This window comes from Oenanthe melanoleuca, chromosome 1 (assembly GCF_029582105.1).
Source record: "Oenanthe melanoleuca isolate GR-GAL-2019-014 chromosome 1, OMel1.0, whole genome shotgun sequence".
Lineage (NCBI taxonomy): Eukaryota > Metazoa > Chordata > Aves > Passeriformes > Muscicapidae > Oenanthe > Oenanthe melanoleuca.
Window position 1 is genome coordinate 15,264,366 of NC_079333.1, and position 19,642 is coordinate 15,284,007.

The 19,642-nt window shown below is 40.9% G+C and overlaps 1 protein-coding gene across 14 annotated transcripts in view; it reads left to right on the plus strand.

Moving 5' to 3' along the window:
- Window positions 1–7,996: 7,996 nt before the first annotated feature.
- EMSY (EMSY transcriptional repressor, BRCA2 interacting) overlaps window positions 7,997–19,642 on the plus strand; it is a 40,999-nt gene continuing 29,353 nt past the window's right edge. For 6 of the 14 annotated variants that reach the window (XM_056485850.1, XM_056485842.1, XM_056485854.1 and 3 more), the window contains exons 1-6: window positions 8,024–8,148; window positions 9,080–9,188; window positions 12,612–12,711; window positions 13,365–13,439; window positions 15,636–15,811; window positions 17,065–17,217. In XM_056485850.1, coding sequence (XP_056341825.1) covers window positions 9,119–9,188; window positions 12,612–12,711; window positions 13,365–13,439; window positions 15,636–15,811; window positions 17,065–17,217 — 574 coding nt within the window. In that variant the 5' untranslated portion in view covers window positions 8,024–8,148; window positions 9,080–9,118. Of the gene's footprint in view, window positions 8,149–8,276; window positions 8,607–9,079; window positions 9,189–12,611; window positions 12,712–13,364; window positions 13,440–15,635; window positions 15,812–17,064; window positions 17,218–19,642 lie in introns of those variants that run through there. The other 8 variants (XM_056485878.1, XM_056485886.1, XM_056485894.1 and 5 more) reach the window with 4 other exon arrangements.

Below are 19,642 nucleotides of genomic sequence, written 5' to 3' on the forward strand. Positions count from 1 at the left end.
ATTCAAGTCTTATTTACAGTATGTTTCCGATTATGTCTACAGAAATTTAACAGGGATTATGTACTGTATTAGTGTTGAATACAATCTGATTATTGTATAATTTATTGTGATAAATTTTTCTTAAAGGAATTTTGTGTCTTCGCGTTGCTTTTTTCCCCCATGTCTTCCAAGGTTAGCTATATCTTAAATACAGGATATTTTTTCACATAACAGTGAGTATAAAATAACTTTTTCTGTGTGCTTCTGGAAATGGACTGTATGTCTCTTTCCCATGGTGAAAGCTGGTATGCCTTAATTTTCTGGGAGTACTGTTAGTGTGACAGTGTACTCCTACAGGTTTCCTGCTATGAAAAAATGTATATGCAGAGAATATTTAAAGTCTGAAATGCTTCCATGATTCTTTTTACTACTGCAGTTCTCTTCCAAGCCTTATAGCCTTGTTGTTGGGATAACCTGAGTGCAAGACCTAAATGGGTATCAGGTTAATCCCACAGAGCTAGTTTTGTAGATTTGTATTTAGAAGTATCTATTGACAATAACTCTGTGAACCCCAAGCTGCTTCAGTCCAGGGTTCAGAGAATCACACAGATTCACAGGATCACTGGGTTGGAAGAGACCTTTGAGATGGAGTCCAAGCCATGCCCTAACACCATATCCAACACATATTTCACTTGGAACAGCTTAAGGCTGTGTCCTCTCGCTCTGCCAATGGTTGTCTGGGAGAAGAGACCAATCCCCACCTGGCTACAACCACATTTCAGGGAGCTGTAGAGAGTGACAAGGTCACCCCTGAGCCTCCTTTTCTCCAGGCTAAACACCCTCAGCTCCCTCAGCCATTCCTCACAGGGTTTGTGCTCCAGGCCCCTCACCAGCCTTGCTGCCCTTCTCTGGACACATCTGAGCATCTCAGTGTCCTTCCTAAACTGAGGGGCCAGAACTGGACACAGCACTCAGGGTGTGACCTCACCAGTGCTGAGTACAGGGCAAGAATGACCTCCCTGCTGCTGCTGGCCACACCATTCCTGGTACAGGCCAGGGGCCACTGGCCTTCTTGACCACCTGGCACACCCTGGCTCATGTTCAGCCTGCAATGAAACCTGTGCTGGCTGGGTCTGATACCCTGCCCATCCTGTAAGTGCTGTGTGATGGCACTCCGTATAAACTGCTCCATTACCTTGCCTGGTACTGAGGTCAGGCTGACTGGCCTATAATTACCAGGATCCTTCTTCCCACCTTTTTGTGAATGGCTGTCACATTGTCCAGATTCCAATCACCTGGAACCTCCCCAGTGAGCCAGGACTGTTGGTAAATGATGGAGAGAGGCTTCACAAGCTCATCTGCCAGCTTCCTCATCACCCTGGAGTGGATCCCATCTGGTCCCATAGATTTATGAGCATCCACCCTACCTGCCTCCTGCTGGATAACAGGGGAACCATTCTGCTCCCTGACACCATCTACCAACCCAGCAGGACTGCTGTCCTGAGGACAAGTTGTCTTCATACTAGTTAAGCACTTTAGCCTTCTCATCTGTAGTTACTAAGTTCTCTCCTGCATCCAGTGGAGAACAAAGGTTGATCTTACCCTTCATTTTGCCATTTATATATTTGTAAAAACATTTTTTTATTTTCCTTTGCAGAAGTTGCCAAATTAAGTTTGAATTGAGCTTTGGCCTCCCTAATTTTTTTTCCTACATGCCCTAGCAACTCCCTTAAATACTTCCTGAGAGACCTGACTCTCCTTCCAAAGCTGATACATACTCTTTTTACTCCTGCATGCCTGCTGTTCTGAAGAACTGGGAAGCAAAGGTGGGGAACAACCAAGTCGTGCAAGTGGTGTGTGTCAGACCGTTGGGGACAGGTGAATTCAGGCAGAGTAAGTAATACTAGTGATCAACATGCAACTTAATTCCCACCCTAAGTTACAGTAATGCAGCATCCCAGCTCCTCCCTTGAGGTTAGCTTTTTGCAAATTAAAGTTAACAATGTCTGTGATGATATTAAGAAGTTATCAGACCAAATTTCCATTGCATTTTTCCTATTTCACTAGGATCGTTTTTCTTTTTATGGTTCTGATTCAAAGAGTGGTGATTTTCATAGGTGTCCTATCAGATCTTCAATATGAGGAGTCCCAGAGGGCGATTGTCTTTGCAACCCTGGACTTTGATGTGAGGATCTGCCCAAAAAACATGGTTTTGTGCACAGGCTGTCTGAATTCTTACCTGCTCTACTTCTTCCTCTTTTTACTCAGCTGTCTGTTCTGGCCTACAGCTACTTCCCTGCTGCAGAGGGAAGCAGCCATCTAAATTCCAAGCAGCTGCTTTTAGTCTGGGCTCCCACCTGAGCTGCTGCAGTTTCTGAAGTTCCAGCCAGCACAAGATCACAGCCTCCCCACCCCGTGCTGTGCTGCAGGTACATGGTTACACCACCATGAAGGAGTTAGGAGTGACAGCCTGACTCCTCTTTTTCCTATTTGCTTGCCCCTGCTCAGGGTTGTCTTTATCTGCATAAACCTTGCTAATCCCCAGTGTTAACATCAACCTCTTAAAGCATGTGAACTTTGCCCAAAATTTCACTGAAAGCTGCACAGTGACAATAATGCTAGTTTCTGGTTTGCAAATGCAGCACCAGCTTGCTTTTCTGTCGCTGTTGTCACCCTACAACAATACTGTAAGCTTAAATTCCTATTTGCCAGGTGTTCCAGGATCAATATAATTTCAAATACTTATATTTGGATTATATAATCTTTAATACTCATTTCCTTCCTCAGTATTTATAGCATACCCAGCCTTGTAAAAATAATTATTCAAAATCAGGAGCAAGTAATTTGTTGGTGAGTTGATTTGAACTTTAAAACAATAGGCAGTCTGTTGATGGGTAAAAAGTGTAACTTGAAAGAGAAAATGCAAACTTCCCTAAAATAAAATGCAAATCAGGTCCCAGTGTGACTGAATTTTGTTAGTTGCTGATCTGGGATATATGTACTTTGAATGGCAAAAGCTTGTTAGAGATACCCAGCATTTGTAAAACACATATGTGGCTGTTAGGATTTGTAAAACAAAAGCATTTGTTTAATAGAATATATATTACGTACAGTAGAGGGGGAAATATCTATTGATTGGCAACACAAAGCTATCTTTAGTGAAAGTAGTTGAAATATCTTTGTGAATTTAAATACAAATAGCTCTGAGTGACAATCTGTCTGACAAGGCTGTGTATAAAAAGCTCCTCTGCAGGCTGCCAGCACCTAGACATTGTTGAGGCTTCTGATTTTCTCTTAGCCAGGAGGAAAAATGTGATAAGAAGGTGTTTGAGGAGGGAGAGAGGTTTTAGCAGAGGTCTGAAGGCAGAAGATTGACATTAAAATAGAGATGCTTATGCCAGGAAAATGTACCGAGTCACTGAGTAACCTATTAGGAGAAGTGGAAATTCCATTGGTTTAGCCACTTGGAAACAAACAAAAAAACTGGCCAAGAAATAATTCAACTTCTGTTAGAATCTAGGCTATTTCTGTCTTATGCAAGATATGGGAGATACTTCAAACTATCCTTAAATTCCCTAAAATTTGAAATCAATGTTGCATTCATCTTAGTGTCAAAAGCATAGTGGATTGTTTACTTCATTCTCAATTGCTGGCAGACTGAAACAAATACATTTTTCCTCTTGATTTTCCAGTTATACTTTTAAAATTACTAGTATAAGTCTCTTGGAAGCTGGAAATTCACCATTTTTCTCATAAAAGCAGCAGCTGCAGTAGCTGTGCCTGGTTCCCATATAGCACCAAGCTGAAGCACCTCTCTTCTACCCATGAAAGGCTGTTCTGAAGAAAAGGGATTATTGCAGAGCCTGTATCAATCAGGTTGTAGTGATGTGAGGGGAGCTGCAGTTAATAACCGAGGGAGAACTACATCGAGGCTGCTCCACTCATTTCCTATGAGCTCCTAAAGAGCTGAGAAATGCAGCTTTGTCCTGGTGACCTGAGCTGCATACAAATCACCTCCCTGGGAAAATCATAGCTCTTCCTCGGGCCATCTCACTGCTGAGGCTTCCAAGCTTACTTCCTTCTGTCTTCCATTGTCTTTGAGGATAAAAATAAGTGTGGTGAGGCACAGAATATTCTGTTAGCACCCAGAAAGGGAGGTTAATTAGACCATGTTATTGATGAGATTCATATTACTTAAGCCAATGGGGAATCTGAAATTGTTGGATTGTAGAAAACGTAACAAAAAGTAGTAGAGATTGATGGTCATTTCTTTCCCTTTCTGGAAGGAGGAACAGATTTTGTTTAAATGCATATAATTGAGCAAATTCTTAAAAAGAATACTCAGCAGCATGCTTTTATAAAATTATCATGGAGTCCTAGAATGGTTTTGGTTGGAAGAGACCTAAAAGATCTCCTGGTTACAGCCCCCTACCATGGGCAGGGACACCTTCCACTAGACCAGGCTGCTAAAAGTCCTGTCCGACTTGGCCTTGAGCACTGCCAGGGGTGGGGCAACCACAGCTTCTCTGGGCAACCTGTGCCAGGCCTGACCACCCTGCATATAATGCCTAGCTGTTCTATCACACTGTCTGTCATTAGTTTTAAAAATGCTTTAAGAAGTGGGAAATAAAGGCACAAGAGAGATCACAACAGCTTGCAGAGTGTTGCTCATCAGGTCACCATCAGAGTTGATCATTTGAGATCTTAGCTCCCCTTGACTGACAAATTAATTATATAGTCTTTTTTTTCTTCTCATTTTTTTTAGTTTATAACTGGAACACTTGATATTTTGGTCATCAGACACAAAGAAATGCTGTCAAGTCTCAGTCTCCTGGATTAGGCTAGGAGATCTGAGCTGGCTGCTTGCAGTCATTCTGAGTTCAGACAAGCCTAGTTCAGTTTTACAGAAAGATCTGTGCTGTTCTTGGACTGGTTAAGGCTGTATAGCAGTGTAATGATTTCTATGTGATGTGGGTTTTGACTAGAGAAGACCCTCCTGACCAGACCTTGCTGCTCTTGGGGTAGCTCTGATGCATCTGCTCGTACAACCTTGGTTATTGATCAAAGCTGATCAACCACTGCAGAACTCTCTGGCCTTTTTATGCTTTTCAGGACTCATTATTTATGTGCTTTGGGCATTTTTTTACTTTGTCCATGCTATCTCAGCCCTCCCATTTTTCTGGGTAATGGAGAATTGATTGTAGCCTAGTCTGAAGTAAATGGCAACATCATAGCTTTAACTACCAGAAAAATTTGGATTTCAGACATTCTCATACACCTCCAAGTCTGGGTCTTCATCCTTAATAAAAATAAATGTTCTTGGAAATTGTCTTAAGATGTCTGTAGAAATGCAGCAATCACAGCTTCAGACATTTCATACATACATAACTGACTCATTTTTTACATTGCTTTTCTGTTCTGTATGCCAAAGGAAACGAAGCAAATACTATTTTTTTTAATATATACATATGAGCATATGTGAGTATCAGTGTGTGCCTGTCCACCTTACCCACAATAACTTTTAATTCTCTTGGCTACTTTCATCCATGTTGGAAAGAAAAATTAAAGATCTAAAACAAATACAAAATAGATCTAATTACATTTAATTAATTTAGCTACTATGGAGGTCTGAAAAAATATTTCTGCTCCTTCTTAGCTGCATCATTACCTGTGATTTCACTCTGAGAACAGAGCACTTTCAGAAACACACAAACTGAAACAACATGCAGCTAAAATCTAGATCTTAGTAGGTAAGTTGTCTTTAAGAAGGCAGGTTTGGTAGTTTCTGCTCATTAAATAATTTATTCTACAAATATTGAGGCTGGCTGTTAAACATCTTGGGTGCAATAAAACTCATACTCTGCTAGAGCATCATAATTATAAATTATGATAATAAATTATGATAAAATATGCCTCAAAAAGGTTATATTCTGGTAAGTAGCGAGGCTGTCCTTGCCTGTTCTTGTTGACCAGAGCAGTCTGAGTAAAAGACACGTTTTGAGCCACCTGGTTGAGTGGAAGGTGTTACTGCCCATGATAGAGGTTTGGAACTGGATGAGATTTAAGGTCCTTTCCAGCCCAAACCATGCTGGGATTCTGTGATTTCCAGATTTGAATTTGTGATTTCCTTTCCAGTGGAGTCTCTGACCTGGAAAGGGAAACTTCAACTTCTGGCACAAACCTGCATCTTCCCATTTATGCAAATCTTAGGACATTTATTAAACAATATTATGCAAAGATGATGCTACTTGCCTTCAGCTTGTTTTAGTTTAGGAAGGTATTAAAAGGAGAAAAAATTTTCTAGTTGTCTTGTACTGTTCAGCATAATTGTTTTCAAGTACTTGAGATTTATACCACTGTGAAGAATAATAGGAAACTTTAAGTAAGAAAAGATTCATCAGTGATTACAGGGAAGAAACATTTCTCTCTATAGGGAGATGTTAAAAACAGCCCTTGCAGATCTGCTGGAAATAGGTGTTATGATTCAGAGCACACCATCCATCCTCCTGGGCAAAGGTCCAGCATTCTGGCATTCTGAAAGCAAACTGTAGCACACGATTTTCTGGGAGAGAGCAGAACCAGGAGCCCTTTGTTCATCTTCACCAACCTGCCTGGCCCCAAGCGCCCGTGTCCAAACACATCCAAGAGGGGAAGCGTGCTGAACGAGAGCCTGCAGCAAAAATGGAGCCTTGTGCCACAGAGAGCCAGGAGCCAGCCTCATCCTTGAGAGGAATGATGGATTTGTCTTTACAAACAAGCTGTGGGGCTGCTGGGAGATAAAACTAGCCCTGAGAGATAAAAGAAACAATGGGATAGATCCCACTGATTGGTGAATGGAAAAAGATATTTGCCTCTACAAACAAACTGCAGGTTTGCTGGTAAATGAAACTGGATATTGATATTGAAATGGGGAAAAAGTATGAATTTTATAAGAATTAAAAGTTAAAAGGGAGGGTTATACATTAGAGGGGAATCTCAGGTGTCAGGTGTTTGGGAAGTCTGTGCCTCTCAAGGACCTCAGCCAAGGGGGAAAGAGAGAGGGAAATGCAGCCGGGAAATTCAGATAAAAAGGAGGCTGCGTCCTCCAAAAATCTGAGACACCCCAGGGCAATGCCCCATGGCCTCTCCCTTTATTCGAATAAAGCAAAAAGGACTCCTCTGTCTCCTTTCTGGACATAAACCTCTGGTGGTTGTGGATTAATTTTCGTGACAATCTGAAAGGGCTTGGGTGTGATTTTCCAGTGATTTCCTTGCAGGCAGTCTTATGGATCAGATTCTTTTAGACTTTCTCGCTGCAACATGTGGCCACAACTGGATGCCTTGCTTTTCGGTCTCACCCCAGAGACATTTTATTTTCTATTTCTAACTTGATCCGAGGATTTTCAAACAGATAAAATTTACTGCTTTTCATGGAAATCTTTAGGAAAACAAGTTATAATCGCTGTAAAATCCAAAACAGCGGTCAGGCCTGGGGCTCTGACACTGACACTCGAAGTTGGGGTGCAGGTGCTGCTGAGGGGGGAGCAGAGACACCCCGGAGCGGCTGTAGGTGCGGAATTTATTCCCTTATCGCTCCCTACAATATTTACAATATTATTCCCTTAACGTTCCCTATTGTTCGCTACAGCCCCGCGCGCCCGTTTGAAGTTAGAAAATGCAAGTGACCAAATGGCATCGGAGTGATGTTCTCCCCTGCTAGATTTCGTTCCAGGAGTGGTGGCCAGCTGTTAATTCCTAAGAGCTCGGGCGTGAAGCGCGCCCCAGCCCGGGCAGAGAACGCGCAATGTGTTTTGTCCCCTCCGGTTGCCCGTACCCGCCCGCCGAGCCATGGCGGGACGGTGGGCGCCGCTTCCCACGCATCGAGTAACGCCGAGTGAACTATTCTTCCCGGCATGCTCCTTGTCACTGCGCATGCGCAATGATCACCCGAGCGCCCATCTTGGCATCCGCCGCTTTCAGTTCTTCGCGGTCGAGGGGCGGCAGAGACTACAATTCCCAGCGTACCTCGCGGCGCCCGCGCATGCGTAGCGCGCCTGTCCGCCATCTTGGCCCGAGTAAACGCCGTCGCCGCCGCCACTAAACAAACCCGAGCGCGGCACTGGCGAACGGTGTGGGGGAGGGAGGCGCGGCCGCCGCGGAGCCTTCGATGTGCCGGGCACGGCCGGGCAGGTGGGTCCTGCTCCCCGCCCTAGTCGGGGCGCTCCGCCTCGGAGAGAGCGGCAGCTCCGTTTCCGGGACGGCGGAGACCCGCCGCCCCCTTACGGGCCCAGGGCAGCGCTGCCGCTCCGCCCGATGCGGGGAAGCAGCGGCAGCCGCCGCCCGCTCCCTCTCCCTCATTCCCCGATCCCGGCCGGTCCCCGCGCCCAGGGCCCGGGCAGGGCGGCGGGGAGTGCCGGGGGGCGGCTGCCTTCGGGCGCCCTTGGAGGAGACCCTCCCCCGCTCCAGCCCCGCTGGAAGCTGCGGCGGCGCCAGGGCTTTTGTTCCCGGTGCCCACCCCTCCCCACCCCCACTGCCCTGCCGTTCCCTGCCCGGGCCGTCGCCTCCGGCTGCTTTTTTCCCTTTATTATCCTCGTCGCGTCGGGGGGATGCGCCCTCTCTCACCGGAATCTCGCCGCGTTGGGATGGAGGTGTTCCCGTGTTTGGTTTATTTTTTGGAGGGGGGGGTTGGTGTTGGTATGTGGAGAGCAAATTTTCACACACGGTGTTTTTGCCATCCTGTCATATAATATAGGCTGGCGCAAAACGCGTTCGCCGGGGGGAAGGGGAGCGTGCGGTTCGCTGGAAGAATTCTTTTAATAGGTACTCTGCATAAAGGGAGGGAGGAGACTGGAGCATCAGTTCGGAGAGCATTTGAGCGTGGAAAAAAAGGCTTGAGAAGGATATAAAAAACTCTGTAAAAAGGCTTGGGTGATGCATTTGAGCTGGAGAGTTTAGGAAGTCCATTGCGAAACTGCCGAATTCCTTCATGCCACTGCGAAGCTTGGGGCGGGGATGGGAGCGAATGTGTCGGTGGAGTTGTGAGCAGGCTGAGAGGAGTTTGCATCAATCGGCTTCGGAAATCAATAAATGATGGGCTTGAGCGTTTATATTCTTTTTGCAGTGAGGCTGAGCTCTGCGGGAGCACAGACACGAGGGAAGGATGCCTGTGGTGTGGCCGACTCTTCTGGACCTCAGTAGGGATGAGTGCAAGAGGATCCTTCGCAAACTGGGTACAGTAAGATACAATTTGTGGCTCTGTATTTTGACCTTTTAAGATTTGTCTTCTTGCTGTTTGCATGAAGTATTTTAATATGTCTGCAGGCAACTTGCAAGTAATTTCTTGGATTTTCCATGTGTTGTTGGTTTGACAACCCTGGCTTAAAGTTCTGTTTGACTGACACTCTCAGTCCTAGCAAAACGAGTAGAGAAGAATTGTTTTGATTTGGTCGAATCTCTCTTGGATGTCCTAGCTGCCATGTTGCAGGGCTGGGTTTTTCTGTCACTATTAACATGTAACAAAATTTTCTTTGAAAAAAAACACCTTTCGGTTGATTTTTTCCTTTTTGTTTTGCTGTGGTTTTTGATTGTTTTTCCCCCTCATTTCTGTATAAGATACCTTTTTGTACCCCCAAAAAACATAGTGAAATCCTGGTTTAACTGGCACTGGTAGGGATGAATTCAAGTATTGGAGTTATTATTATGAAGGCATAAAACAGGATTTTAAAAAGTGCTGTATGTGATTTGCAGTTACACAAGTTGTCAGAGAAGTGGGAAAACAATGTCCTTGCTCAACTGCCATCAGCACAGGAGCCTTTTTCATTATTTCTAGTGTAGCTCAGTATTTGAGGCCCTTGCCCAAGAGATAGACACTGGGAGATATTTCTGTGCTCTGTCTTTGTAGATCTAAGTGTATGAGGAGAGATGCTTCTGTGTTTTGGAAAGTAATAAAAACTTTTACTTTTTCCTCACATATCTGCTTTTGGCTACTGCAGGGGAAGGAATCCTTCATTAGACCTTTGATCTCATTTGGTATTTGAGTTCTTATGGCTGAATTTGTGTAATTAAGGGTTTGGGGTTTTGCCAGTTAAATGATACTAAATGGGAAAAAAAAAGCCTTAGATTCTTCAGAGTTTCTTCTGAGGACCATAATCTAGGAGATGATGTCAAGAAGAAAGTTGAGGCTCCCTCTAACTTCCTGTGACTGTCAAGTGACAGCTTTTCTTGGACTGCTATGAGATGGTGTGCTGTATTTTTAACTGTGCCAAGGTTCTCATACATTGTGGAGCCATCCGCTTTATTTTTTGAGAGTTGAGAATTTCTTTTCCCTCCCTTTGCCCTTTTTATTTTATTACTTGGGAATGTGGGGTTTATGTGCTGTTGAAATAGTGATGCACACAACATTGCAACAAGCTGTACTATCTGTTAAGGTGACAGCTATAAGTCTTAAGCAAGGCTCAAGAAGGACAAAAACTAGGAGAAAGTGCAGAGTGCCAAAAGCTTTTGACCAGATCTGTGCTACTGAGTTTCATTAACATAGCTGTGCTGGCTGGAAGCATGGAAAAAAAAAACTTCCACTCGAGCTGACAGGCTGGCAGAACGTTTGCTGGTGCAGCTGAGCCAAACAGAGCTGCAGCTACACCTCCTTCAATGACATAACCTAGGCTGACAGGAAGGAAAAAAAAAATCTAAAAATAATCATTTTTGTTTTGCTGGCATGAGCTGTGTCCCCACAAGGGGGCCCTGCAGCAGGGTAAGGCTGAGGCACTGCCTCTGTGGATTGGGAGGAGGCACACCACGGGACTGGGGGGTGAAGGAGCACAGGCAGTGGGAGAATAGCTGTGTGGCAGTCACATTCAGCAATAGCCATCTGCTTCAGAGGGTCCTGCTTTTCCAGCTCACAGCCCAACATCTGACTTGGCTGATGGTACAGCAGTGGGAGTACTCTGTAAGGAGTGAGGCAGGGATGGAGGTGAGGCTGAAACATGTCTGGAGGTGTGCAGGACCTGGTGTTGATCGTGGTTCATTACTGAACAAGGTAGCACCTAACACTAGCAATAATGGTGTTTCCTTGCCAAACCCATTTTAGCTGTTTCATGTGGTTTGTGTTGGAAAGAGAGCGCACCAGTTAGTGACTGCTGCATAAACACAAAGGGGAGGAAGTTACAGCTGTTCTGTAATCCTTACTAGCTTCCAAAAGATCAGACTGTGCATTTTTACAGCTCTAGTGTAGAGGATCTTTATTTATAATGCAGAAGGAAAAAAAAAGCGTGCCCTTGATAAATAATTATATGGTTGCATCTGAGAATTACTTTAAGTTGTTAACAGAGGAAAATCATTAGTATTGTAAATATTGTAACATGATTGTCTAAATAAATGTTGATATTAGTAATAACCATTGCATTAATTAGTGAATGTTTTATAACTGAAGCTGTAAATGCTTCTGTAGGTCACTTAGCATCCCTGTGCAGGCTGCATAGTTAACCAAAATGACTCTGCTTTTTGTTTTATCTGCTTAATTGGGACAGGAGAGCAGAGGTCTTTTTCGGCACAATTCCTTGATTTCATTTGGAATCCTCAACTGAAAGCTTTTCAGAATAGCAACAGTCTTTTTTTTTTGTTTGTTTTGTTTTGTTTTTTTGTTTTGTTTTGTTTTTTTAAGCAAACTTTGGTAATTAGGTTTTGGCCTGCACCTTTTACTCTTGGTTTTGGTTAACTGGGATCTGTTGTGGGGCTATTTGGGTTGGCTGCTGAAATGGAGGTGTCAAATGAAAGGCACCTATGTAAGGATCAAAAGAATTTTTGTTTCTGGTTTCCCTAAACTGTGTGATGCTGAGAATAACAAGTAATTCTTTCCTAAATTAGCAGGCTTCATTATTTGCATTAGGAGTGTCTTCACCCAACTTTAGTAGGATAAAATTCAAAAATAGCATCAGCCTTTTATGGTTCTGTTTTTTTAAAATGCTGATGGCATGACATCACAGTCACCTGGAATTATACATTTCTGGTAAATCAGAGTTGCATTTTTGTGAATTAGTCTTTGTGGTAGCTCTGTGTTTAAGAATAGCTGGATTGTTTATTTTGTGTTGAGCAGGTTTAATTCAGTGTATTGCATTTCTTTTGGATTCAAGCAGTGGTACCTTATCAAGTAAATAGGCATAAAAGATTATGATGATCATACTTAACAAACTAGAGGTGATGTTCTCCATGCTAATTAAGGAAAGGCATTAAAAAAAACCCTCAGTTGCTCTTTTGATAGTGTATTTATTTTCCAAGCCAAGCTTTTCTATAAAACTCTTAATAATGAAATGCATTAAGAGAATTCTGAGCTACTCTACAAATAGTTTCTTCAAGATTTTTGCCTGAATTGTCAGGTCAGCGAGAGCTTGACACATTCATTTGGGTTTATAAACTAGATAATCTTCTGTGATGAGGTAATTGTTTCATAGAAATGTTTTATGCTGCAAAGTAATTGACTGAGAGAGTTCCAAATCATCAATCTCTTTTGAAAAAGCACTAAATAATTGAAAGACATGTTCCTCTTAATGATTTTGAAAATTATTAGGATACTGTCAGTAATATGGAAAACAACATTTCCCCCTCCCCCCCTTTGCTGTGAGCATTAAATAGAAATATTATTTGCTCTAATTCTTCAGAACTGGAGGCCTATGCAGGTGTCATCAGTGCCTTACGTGCACAGGGAGACCTTACAAAAGAGAAGAAGGATCTTCTTGGAGAACTCTCTAAAGTGCTTAGGTAACCATGATTGATTTTTTTTAACCATGATCTGTTTTCTTTTAAGGTGTTACATACTTTTTCTTTCACTAGGATCAAAATGTAAATCTGAATTTGGAGAAGTAATGCTCCATGTTGCTGAGGTTTCATTCATTCATTCATGTTCTCCTTGGAGTTTTTAATAAGGAAAACAACCAACCTTCAGTGGTAGAAACCTTACTGGTTGGTGTTGGTGCTTTATGGGATACTGAATGTTAAAAGGGTTACAGCCAGGTCATGAGTGTACACTGGCTTGTGGTTTTGTCAAGGTAAAACTCCAAGGTCTTTGAGCCCAAGGTACCTCAAGAAAGAATGCTGCATGTCCTGTGTGAATGTTTTTCTGACATATCCTTTGAATGTATCACTGTCATTAGGAGGCTGGATTCTAGCTGTTTTTCAAGGGTGCCCTGTGAACAGTAATGTTCTTTTCATTCTTCAGTAATCTCTTTGAGCAATAATAGGATTGATTCTCTCTTTGATAGCAAGTGGTTAGGTGGCAATCTCTTAAATGTAAAGTCCTGTTCCCTTTCTCCTCTTTGATAAATTATTCATAAGTTTAATTTTAGCTGAAATTTTTAGATGAATGTTCATGTCTTCCTCTGATTAAAATATATTACTTTATTTTTTTTTAATAGTATTTCAACAGAGCGACATCGCGCCGAGGTTCGGAGAGCAGTAAATGATGAACGGCTGACAACAATTGCACACAAGTAAGTTCCACATGTTTTTGTCCCTGATTTCCAAAAGTGGCTTTCGGGAATCCATTATGTCTTAACTGAATGGTAGAATTTTGAAGATTGGTGGTTTAAAGAACCAGTAGTTAAAACACTGTATGGATGAGGGAATTACTCTATCAGACAGGGACCTAGAAGCAGTTATTTAGTATTTTACGTTTTGGATCCAAGGCCATCCCATTCACTGTACAAGTACAATGTAAGAAACAGCTTTTTGGCATGGAGACCTTTCTGTAAGACAGACCAGAATAAACAGAAAATGGAGAAAATAGAGAAGCTCCTAAGTAAGACAAACATGTTTGCTATTGTTTGTTTTGCTTTTAGTTTTATTTTAATCAGATTGGAAAGGCTGTATTAAGAGGAAAGAAAAAATTACATAGGAAGGACAAAGAGAGGGAAAGAGATGGCAGATTAGTGGAAAACAGTGTATCAACATAGAAAGGAAAAAATGGTCAGAGTAGGAAAAGCTGCAGCAAGCTGATGACCTCAGTGTCCACCAGTGTCTGTGTTTCAGCTGCTGTGCTGGCATCAGCTGGGCTCATTCTTCCTTGTGTTTGCTTTCACAAGTTCCACGTGATTTTGAGAGGTGGACAAGCAATAGATCAAGTGGTTATGTTACTTAATAGTTTTACTGTTAAGGACTGTCTTTAAACAGCTGCATTGGGTCTGTATTTTTTTTCCCCTGTGTTACAACTGTTGACTTTTTAAAGTTTGACTGTTATAGCTTAGGTGTTGTGAAGAGGAAGGAGAGGAAATAATGTGAATAGCAGGACACTTGGAGGCAGCAATTGTTTGATCCAAGTCTGGTCAAAATCAGCATACTGGATTAGTGCTGTAGAAGGACTTTTAAGTTTTCGAGTTTTTAAATTTTCGAGTTTAAAGGTTTAGAAGTATGCTGTTCACCAAACAAAACCCACCAACTTCCTTACACTCCTTTATAGAAATGGAAGGGGAAATAATGAGAGTGTATAGTTGTCAAATCAGGATTCTTTCCCTGAATCAAGTTTTCCTTTTAAGTGTGCTTCAGGTCTTAGCATTTTGAAGAACATGAATAGTTTGTTCTGAGGTGTTGCGCTTCAATGAAATTTTATAATCCAGACAAGGTGCAATTTTGAGGTGCTGCTTTTCTTAATTTTTCCTATGGTTACTCGTATTTGGCTTAGGTAGTTCTCTTAACTCATTAGGAAAGCCTACTTTGCTAGCTTTTGTACTCTTTTTTTTTTGTTGTTGTTGTTGTTGTTGTTGTTGTTGTTGTTTTTAAAATGTATTTATACCTCAGCTGTCTTTATACGATATGCATATGTATGAGGAATGTTGAAGCATATCAAGATTTAGCAATAGGGCAAATATTGTGCATTTTACAGTCTACTTTGTTGTAGCTCTTGCTGCAACTTGCTTGAATTATTTCATGTCAGAAGTTATTTTTTTAGAATATATTAATACATTAAATGAGTTGATTTGCTTAAAAACATTACAGCATTATTGAAAAATAATTTGCTGTTTTGGTTTTGCTGATTTGACAAATGATTCATGTAAAACAATCAAAAATATTTCTCCATCTAGATAAGAAGAGTCTTTTTATGAAACAGTCTTGTGTGGGTGTAAGTACTAGGGTTAAGAGCAAATTAGAGCAGAAGACTGCTTTCTGTTTAGAAAGATGCTTAGGGTGTATTTAATCTCATGTTCTGTCATCTTGTTTGGGGCTACTTTTATAAGCATAAGAAACTCTTCTGTTCAGGTGAAAAAAAAAAATTCTCCTTAGAAGCTGAGAGTTTTTCCCTGTAACATAATCGATTTCAAGAGTTTTTTATGATAGCTGTTTGGTTTCTTGGTGTTTTTGTGATTCAGAGAGTGTTCCAACTGTACCTGAATAGTGGCAAACCTAATGTGGGGGGTTTGAGAATGGCATTCACACACTTCTGGCCATTAAACAGCTTTGTAAAACAAAACAATAAAAGAAGAGTCAACTCTTCAATTTAAAATGGGAGGTTTTTTATATCAGGTGACAAAAATGCAAGGGCTTTCATGAATTAATGAAAGTTGAGTATTAATGCTCTAGTATGTCTTAAACTGCTTTTTAGACTTGTACTACTGGAAAAAAATGCACTTAAATAAGATACAGAGTATTTGGAAACTCATCAAAATACTTACAGAACACACATTTCTGTTTAGTATGTCTGGGCCAAACAGCTCTTCCGAGTGGTCCATAGAAGGCCGGCGGCTGGTGCCACTGATGCCACGACTGGTGCCGCAGACAGCTTTTACTGTCACCGCAAACGCTGTCGCCAACGCGGCCGTCCAGCACAACGCGTCTCTTCCAGTGCCTGCAGAGACTGGAAACAAGGAAGGTGAGAGAGAGATGGGATTCTGCTGCACTCTGTGGGAATGTACAAACAGTGTCACAGTATAAACTGGTGTCTTAGATTTTAAGTGTTAAATATTAAAGAAATTTTTTTGAGGCCAAGTTGGACGGGGCTTGGAGCAACCCAGTCTAGTGGAAGGTGTCTCTGCTGATGGGGTTGGATGTGGGTGAGCTTTAAAGTTCCTTCCAACCCAAACCATTCTATGAACCTTTGAAAAAAAATCCAAGTCTTTCTTATCAAACATTATTCACAGAAATATAAAACACCCCTTTTTTTAAAGATACCTCTGTGGTATCTGCAGCATTAATCTGACTGCTTTGTGCTACTGATACTCTAGTAACTGAAATGTAAAAACAACCCATTTTGTCAGCAAGTGACGTTTGACATTCACTGATTAATTTTTCAGCTCTGTAAAAACTTTAAAAACTTGGACTAATGGCTGGATGTTGTGAAGTTCTGTAAGTGATGAAAGCTGTTTCAGTATGTTTTATTTTAAGAATGCAGGTAGGTTTTGGTGAAAGTCAAGAAAATACAGCTTTGAGTTTTATCCTTCAGATTAAATGTATTATGGTAATAAGCAAAAAGGTTGCTTTCTGCTTTCCCTATGCTTTTTAAATAATGCTAGTATCCATTCCAACTAGCTTGGCTCAGCAGGCTTGAATTAGGCTTCATATAACTGGAGAATGTGTAACATTTCTTGAAACAAGCTGCTTTACCCTGCTTTTGTGAGAAATACTGTATCATTGTGATATTACTTAAAAGTAGCAGTTTAAAAAAACTGATTAGCACAATCAATTCTTCACTACTGAAAGAATATTTTGGTTTTTTCAACTAATGTACTGATGAGGCAGCAACACTTTTCTATCAGTTACTAGTCTAGATGTGATCATTGACAGAAAAACAAAAAGATCGACATACTAAATTAATGCTCAAATTAAAAATTACAAATTATAAAGTAAAACAGAGATTAATAAAAAAAAAATCTCCCATTGGGAGCACAGAGTTTTGGGGATGGGAGGACGTGAGTTTGGATTTTTTGTGTTGTTTTTGAAGACCATTAATTCCGTGGCCATGCTTAGATCTAACTGGGTAGTATTCCACAGTAACAGAAATGCAGAGGCAAATGCACAGATAATGACACAGTAGGTCTTTGGCTTCCATTTCAGTTGTAAAACTAGTGATAGAATAATGGGATTCTGCACTTCAGTTATATGGAAGGTGTCTTTTCTCCTCTTCAGTGGTGGTTTGCTATTCCTACACAAGTACCACTTCAACCCCTACATCTACCCCTGTTCCAAGTGGCAGTGTAGCAACAGTGAAGTCCCCCAGACCTGCCAGCCCAGCCTCCAATGTAGTCGTCTTGCCAAGTGGAAGTACTGTTTACGTCAAAAGTAAGTGATACTAGCAACTGGTTAACAAAAGGGAAAGAGAGGGAGAACGTGGCTGAAGCACAGACCAAGTTCAACACTCCAGCAATTGGAGAAGTCATTTAAGGCCTTTGTGCCTTTATTTAGTCTAGGGAATGAATTAATTGCTTCCCTTTTTCAGATAAATAGTGTTCAGGATAAATCCACTCACTGCAAAATGCTACAGGGACAACAAGTGAAACACATTTTGAAAATTAAATATAGAAATTTCTATATATCAGTGAGTTTCTGATCCATCTTGTTGAGAACTAATGCATAGTCACTTGAATTAGAAGAGGTCTCTCTTTTCCACTTTCACAGTTGACATAGGATTTTTTTACTTTTGGATGCAGTTTGCAAGAGTTTGGTTTGTGCTTACATACTGTATCTGGCCATTTTGTGATTTACCTGGAAGTCAGTCTTAGTGAGGCTTGTGTTCCTCAGCAGCTGCAAAACTTCATTTGAATTCCTACCAGAGACCCATCTTCATGTATTTAAATGTGGAGATCCAGGACATAGACTCTAGAAACAGAGTGTGTATGTGTCCCCATCTTTGTTTGGCTAAAAAGTCAACTAGTTCTAAAAGCAGATTATGCTCTCATATATATGCCCTCATTATGGGTAGTTTTATATAACTATTAAAATGTTTCCTTCAGTTTTTATTTGATTCTGTCAAAACAAGTGAAGATTAATAGTGAAGTAGATAAAGGCTTGCTGTGCATACCTTTAATATTTTAAAAAAATATTTATTATCTATTAAAAGTTATTGTTTTTATGCTATATGTATGCATCTGTATAAGTTTCTAGCTAATCAGAAATGCCACATAATACATAAATATAATGTTATTTGCAGATAAACATTGTTAATGGCTCTGTCAACCCGTGAAACCCATCACATTTTTTCATTTTTCTGATCTATGCACTAATCACTTGGCTTTAGTTTGAAGATTCAGGGGAAAAATGTTCTTAACATCTTGAAATTTTAATTACATGGTAATGAGTATCAAATAAGTCTAGACACATGATACAGGTATGGTAATTTTTATTGTCTGTCCCTGGATTTAATTTTTTCCCTACTTCATGCGCTTCATTTTGTTGTTACTGTTTTTATTGACTTCTTTTTAAGGAATTGTCTATATTTCAGAGCATGTTACATCAGTCACATTGATTTTAGCAAACCTGCTTAGGAGCACATTTAGGAGGTCTGAGTTACAGTCAGGACTTTGCCACTGGTCTGTGGTCTAACTCTTCCAGGTCACAGTCTGATCCATTAATCTTTCCTTACTTACCAAGTGTGAGTTATAGTCAAAGCTGTATTACATTTTAAATAAATGTCATGGAAAACTGTACAGCAATTTCCAACATGAAGTGATAGGAATAATATTCTTGCAAAACCCCAGCAGTGAAAACAGGAGGTGGAATGAGCTGTACTTAACATAAAATAATGGTCTGCGAATTTAATGTTGTTTTCTTATGGCTTGGTTGATTGGTTGATGGGTTTTTTGTGGATGAGGACCATAAAGTTTTCTCTATTTCTTGGTGCCCCACCAAAATAACAATTCAAATGCTAGCTGCATGTGGATTTTGGCTTTAAATGGATTCTGAGATTTTTAAATTACTGCACACATTTAATATGATTAATCATAATATATAATTAGGATTAAATATGATTATTTAATATGATGAACTTTGATTAGTTACAAGTTTCTGTAGTGCAGCCACAGTATACTTAGAAGCCTGTCCATAATAAACCTTAAAATTATGTAATCAAACCTCTGCTTTGTAGAAGGAGGTTCACCATGAGGCTTATTCAGGGGCATGAAGTAAATTATGGATTAGAGCTTTGAAATCTGGTTTTGTAGATCCACACTTCACTTGTACTGTTACAGCCAGCTAAAGCTATGATTTTTGAAGTTTGCTTCTCTTCCCTACTTCAGTTTCCTGTCTCTGTAGATACACAACTGTCAGCCTTTGGACATGTACCTGCAAATGAGCTGCTATTCCTGCTGAGAGAGAATACCATCTTTCAGAAATTCTCTGTTGTAGTGCTGAGCAGCTTCTTGTCCATGTTAGTTCTTGCATCTTCACTCTGAATGCCAGAATATTTAGTAATTTTAATTAGAGATTGGCCATAATTAGATCTTGGCCCTGATTAGATTGACTACCAACCAAGTTTGCTTTAATTACCAGCAAGATTGCTTTTACTGTGATGGTGTTCTTTGTCTTTAAGCTCCAGCCATATGGAACAAGATTTTCAATCATCTTTTGCATAGGCAGGATTGTATCTGTTCAGCTTCTCTCTGATTGTTTTTATTTTTAAATGGTTTGACACAGGTTAACATGGTAAGCTTAAATAACAGGATTGCAGGTTTGTCGAGGTTGGAAGAGACCTGCAAGATCTAGTCCAACC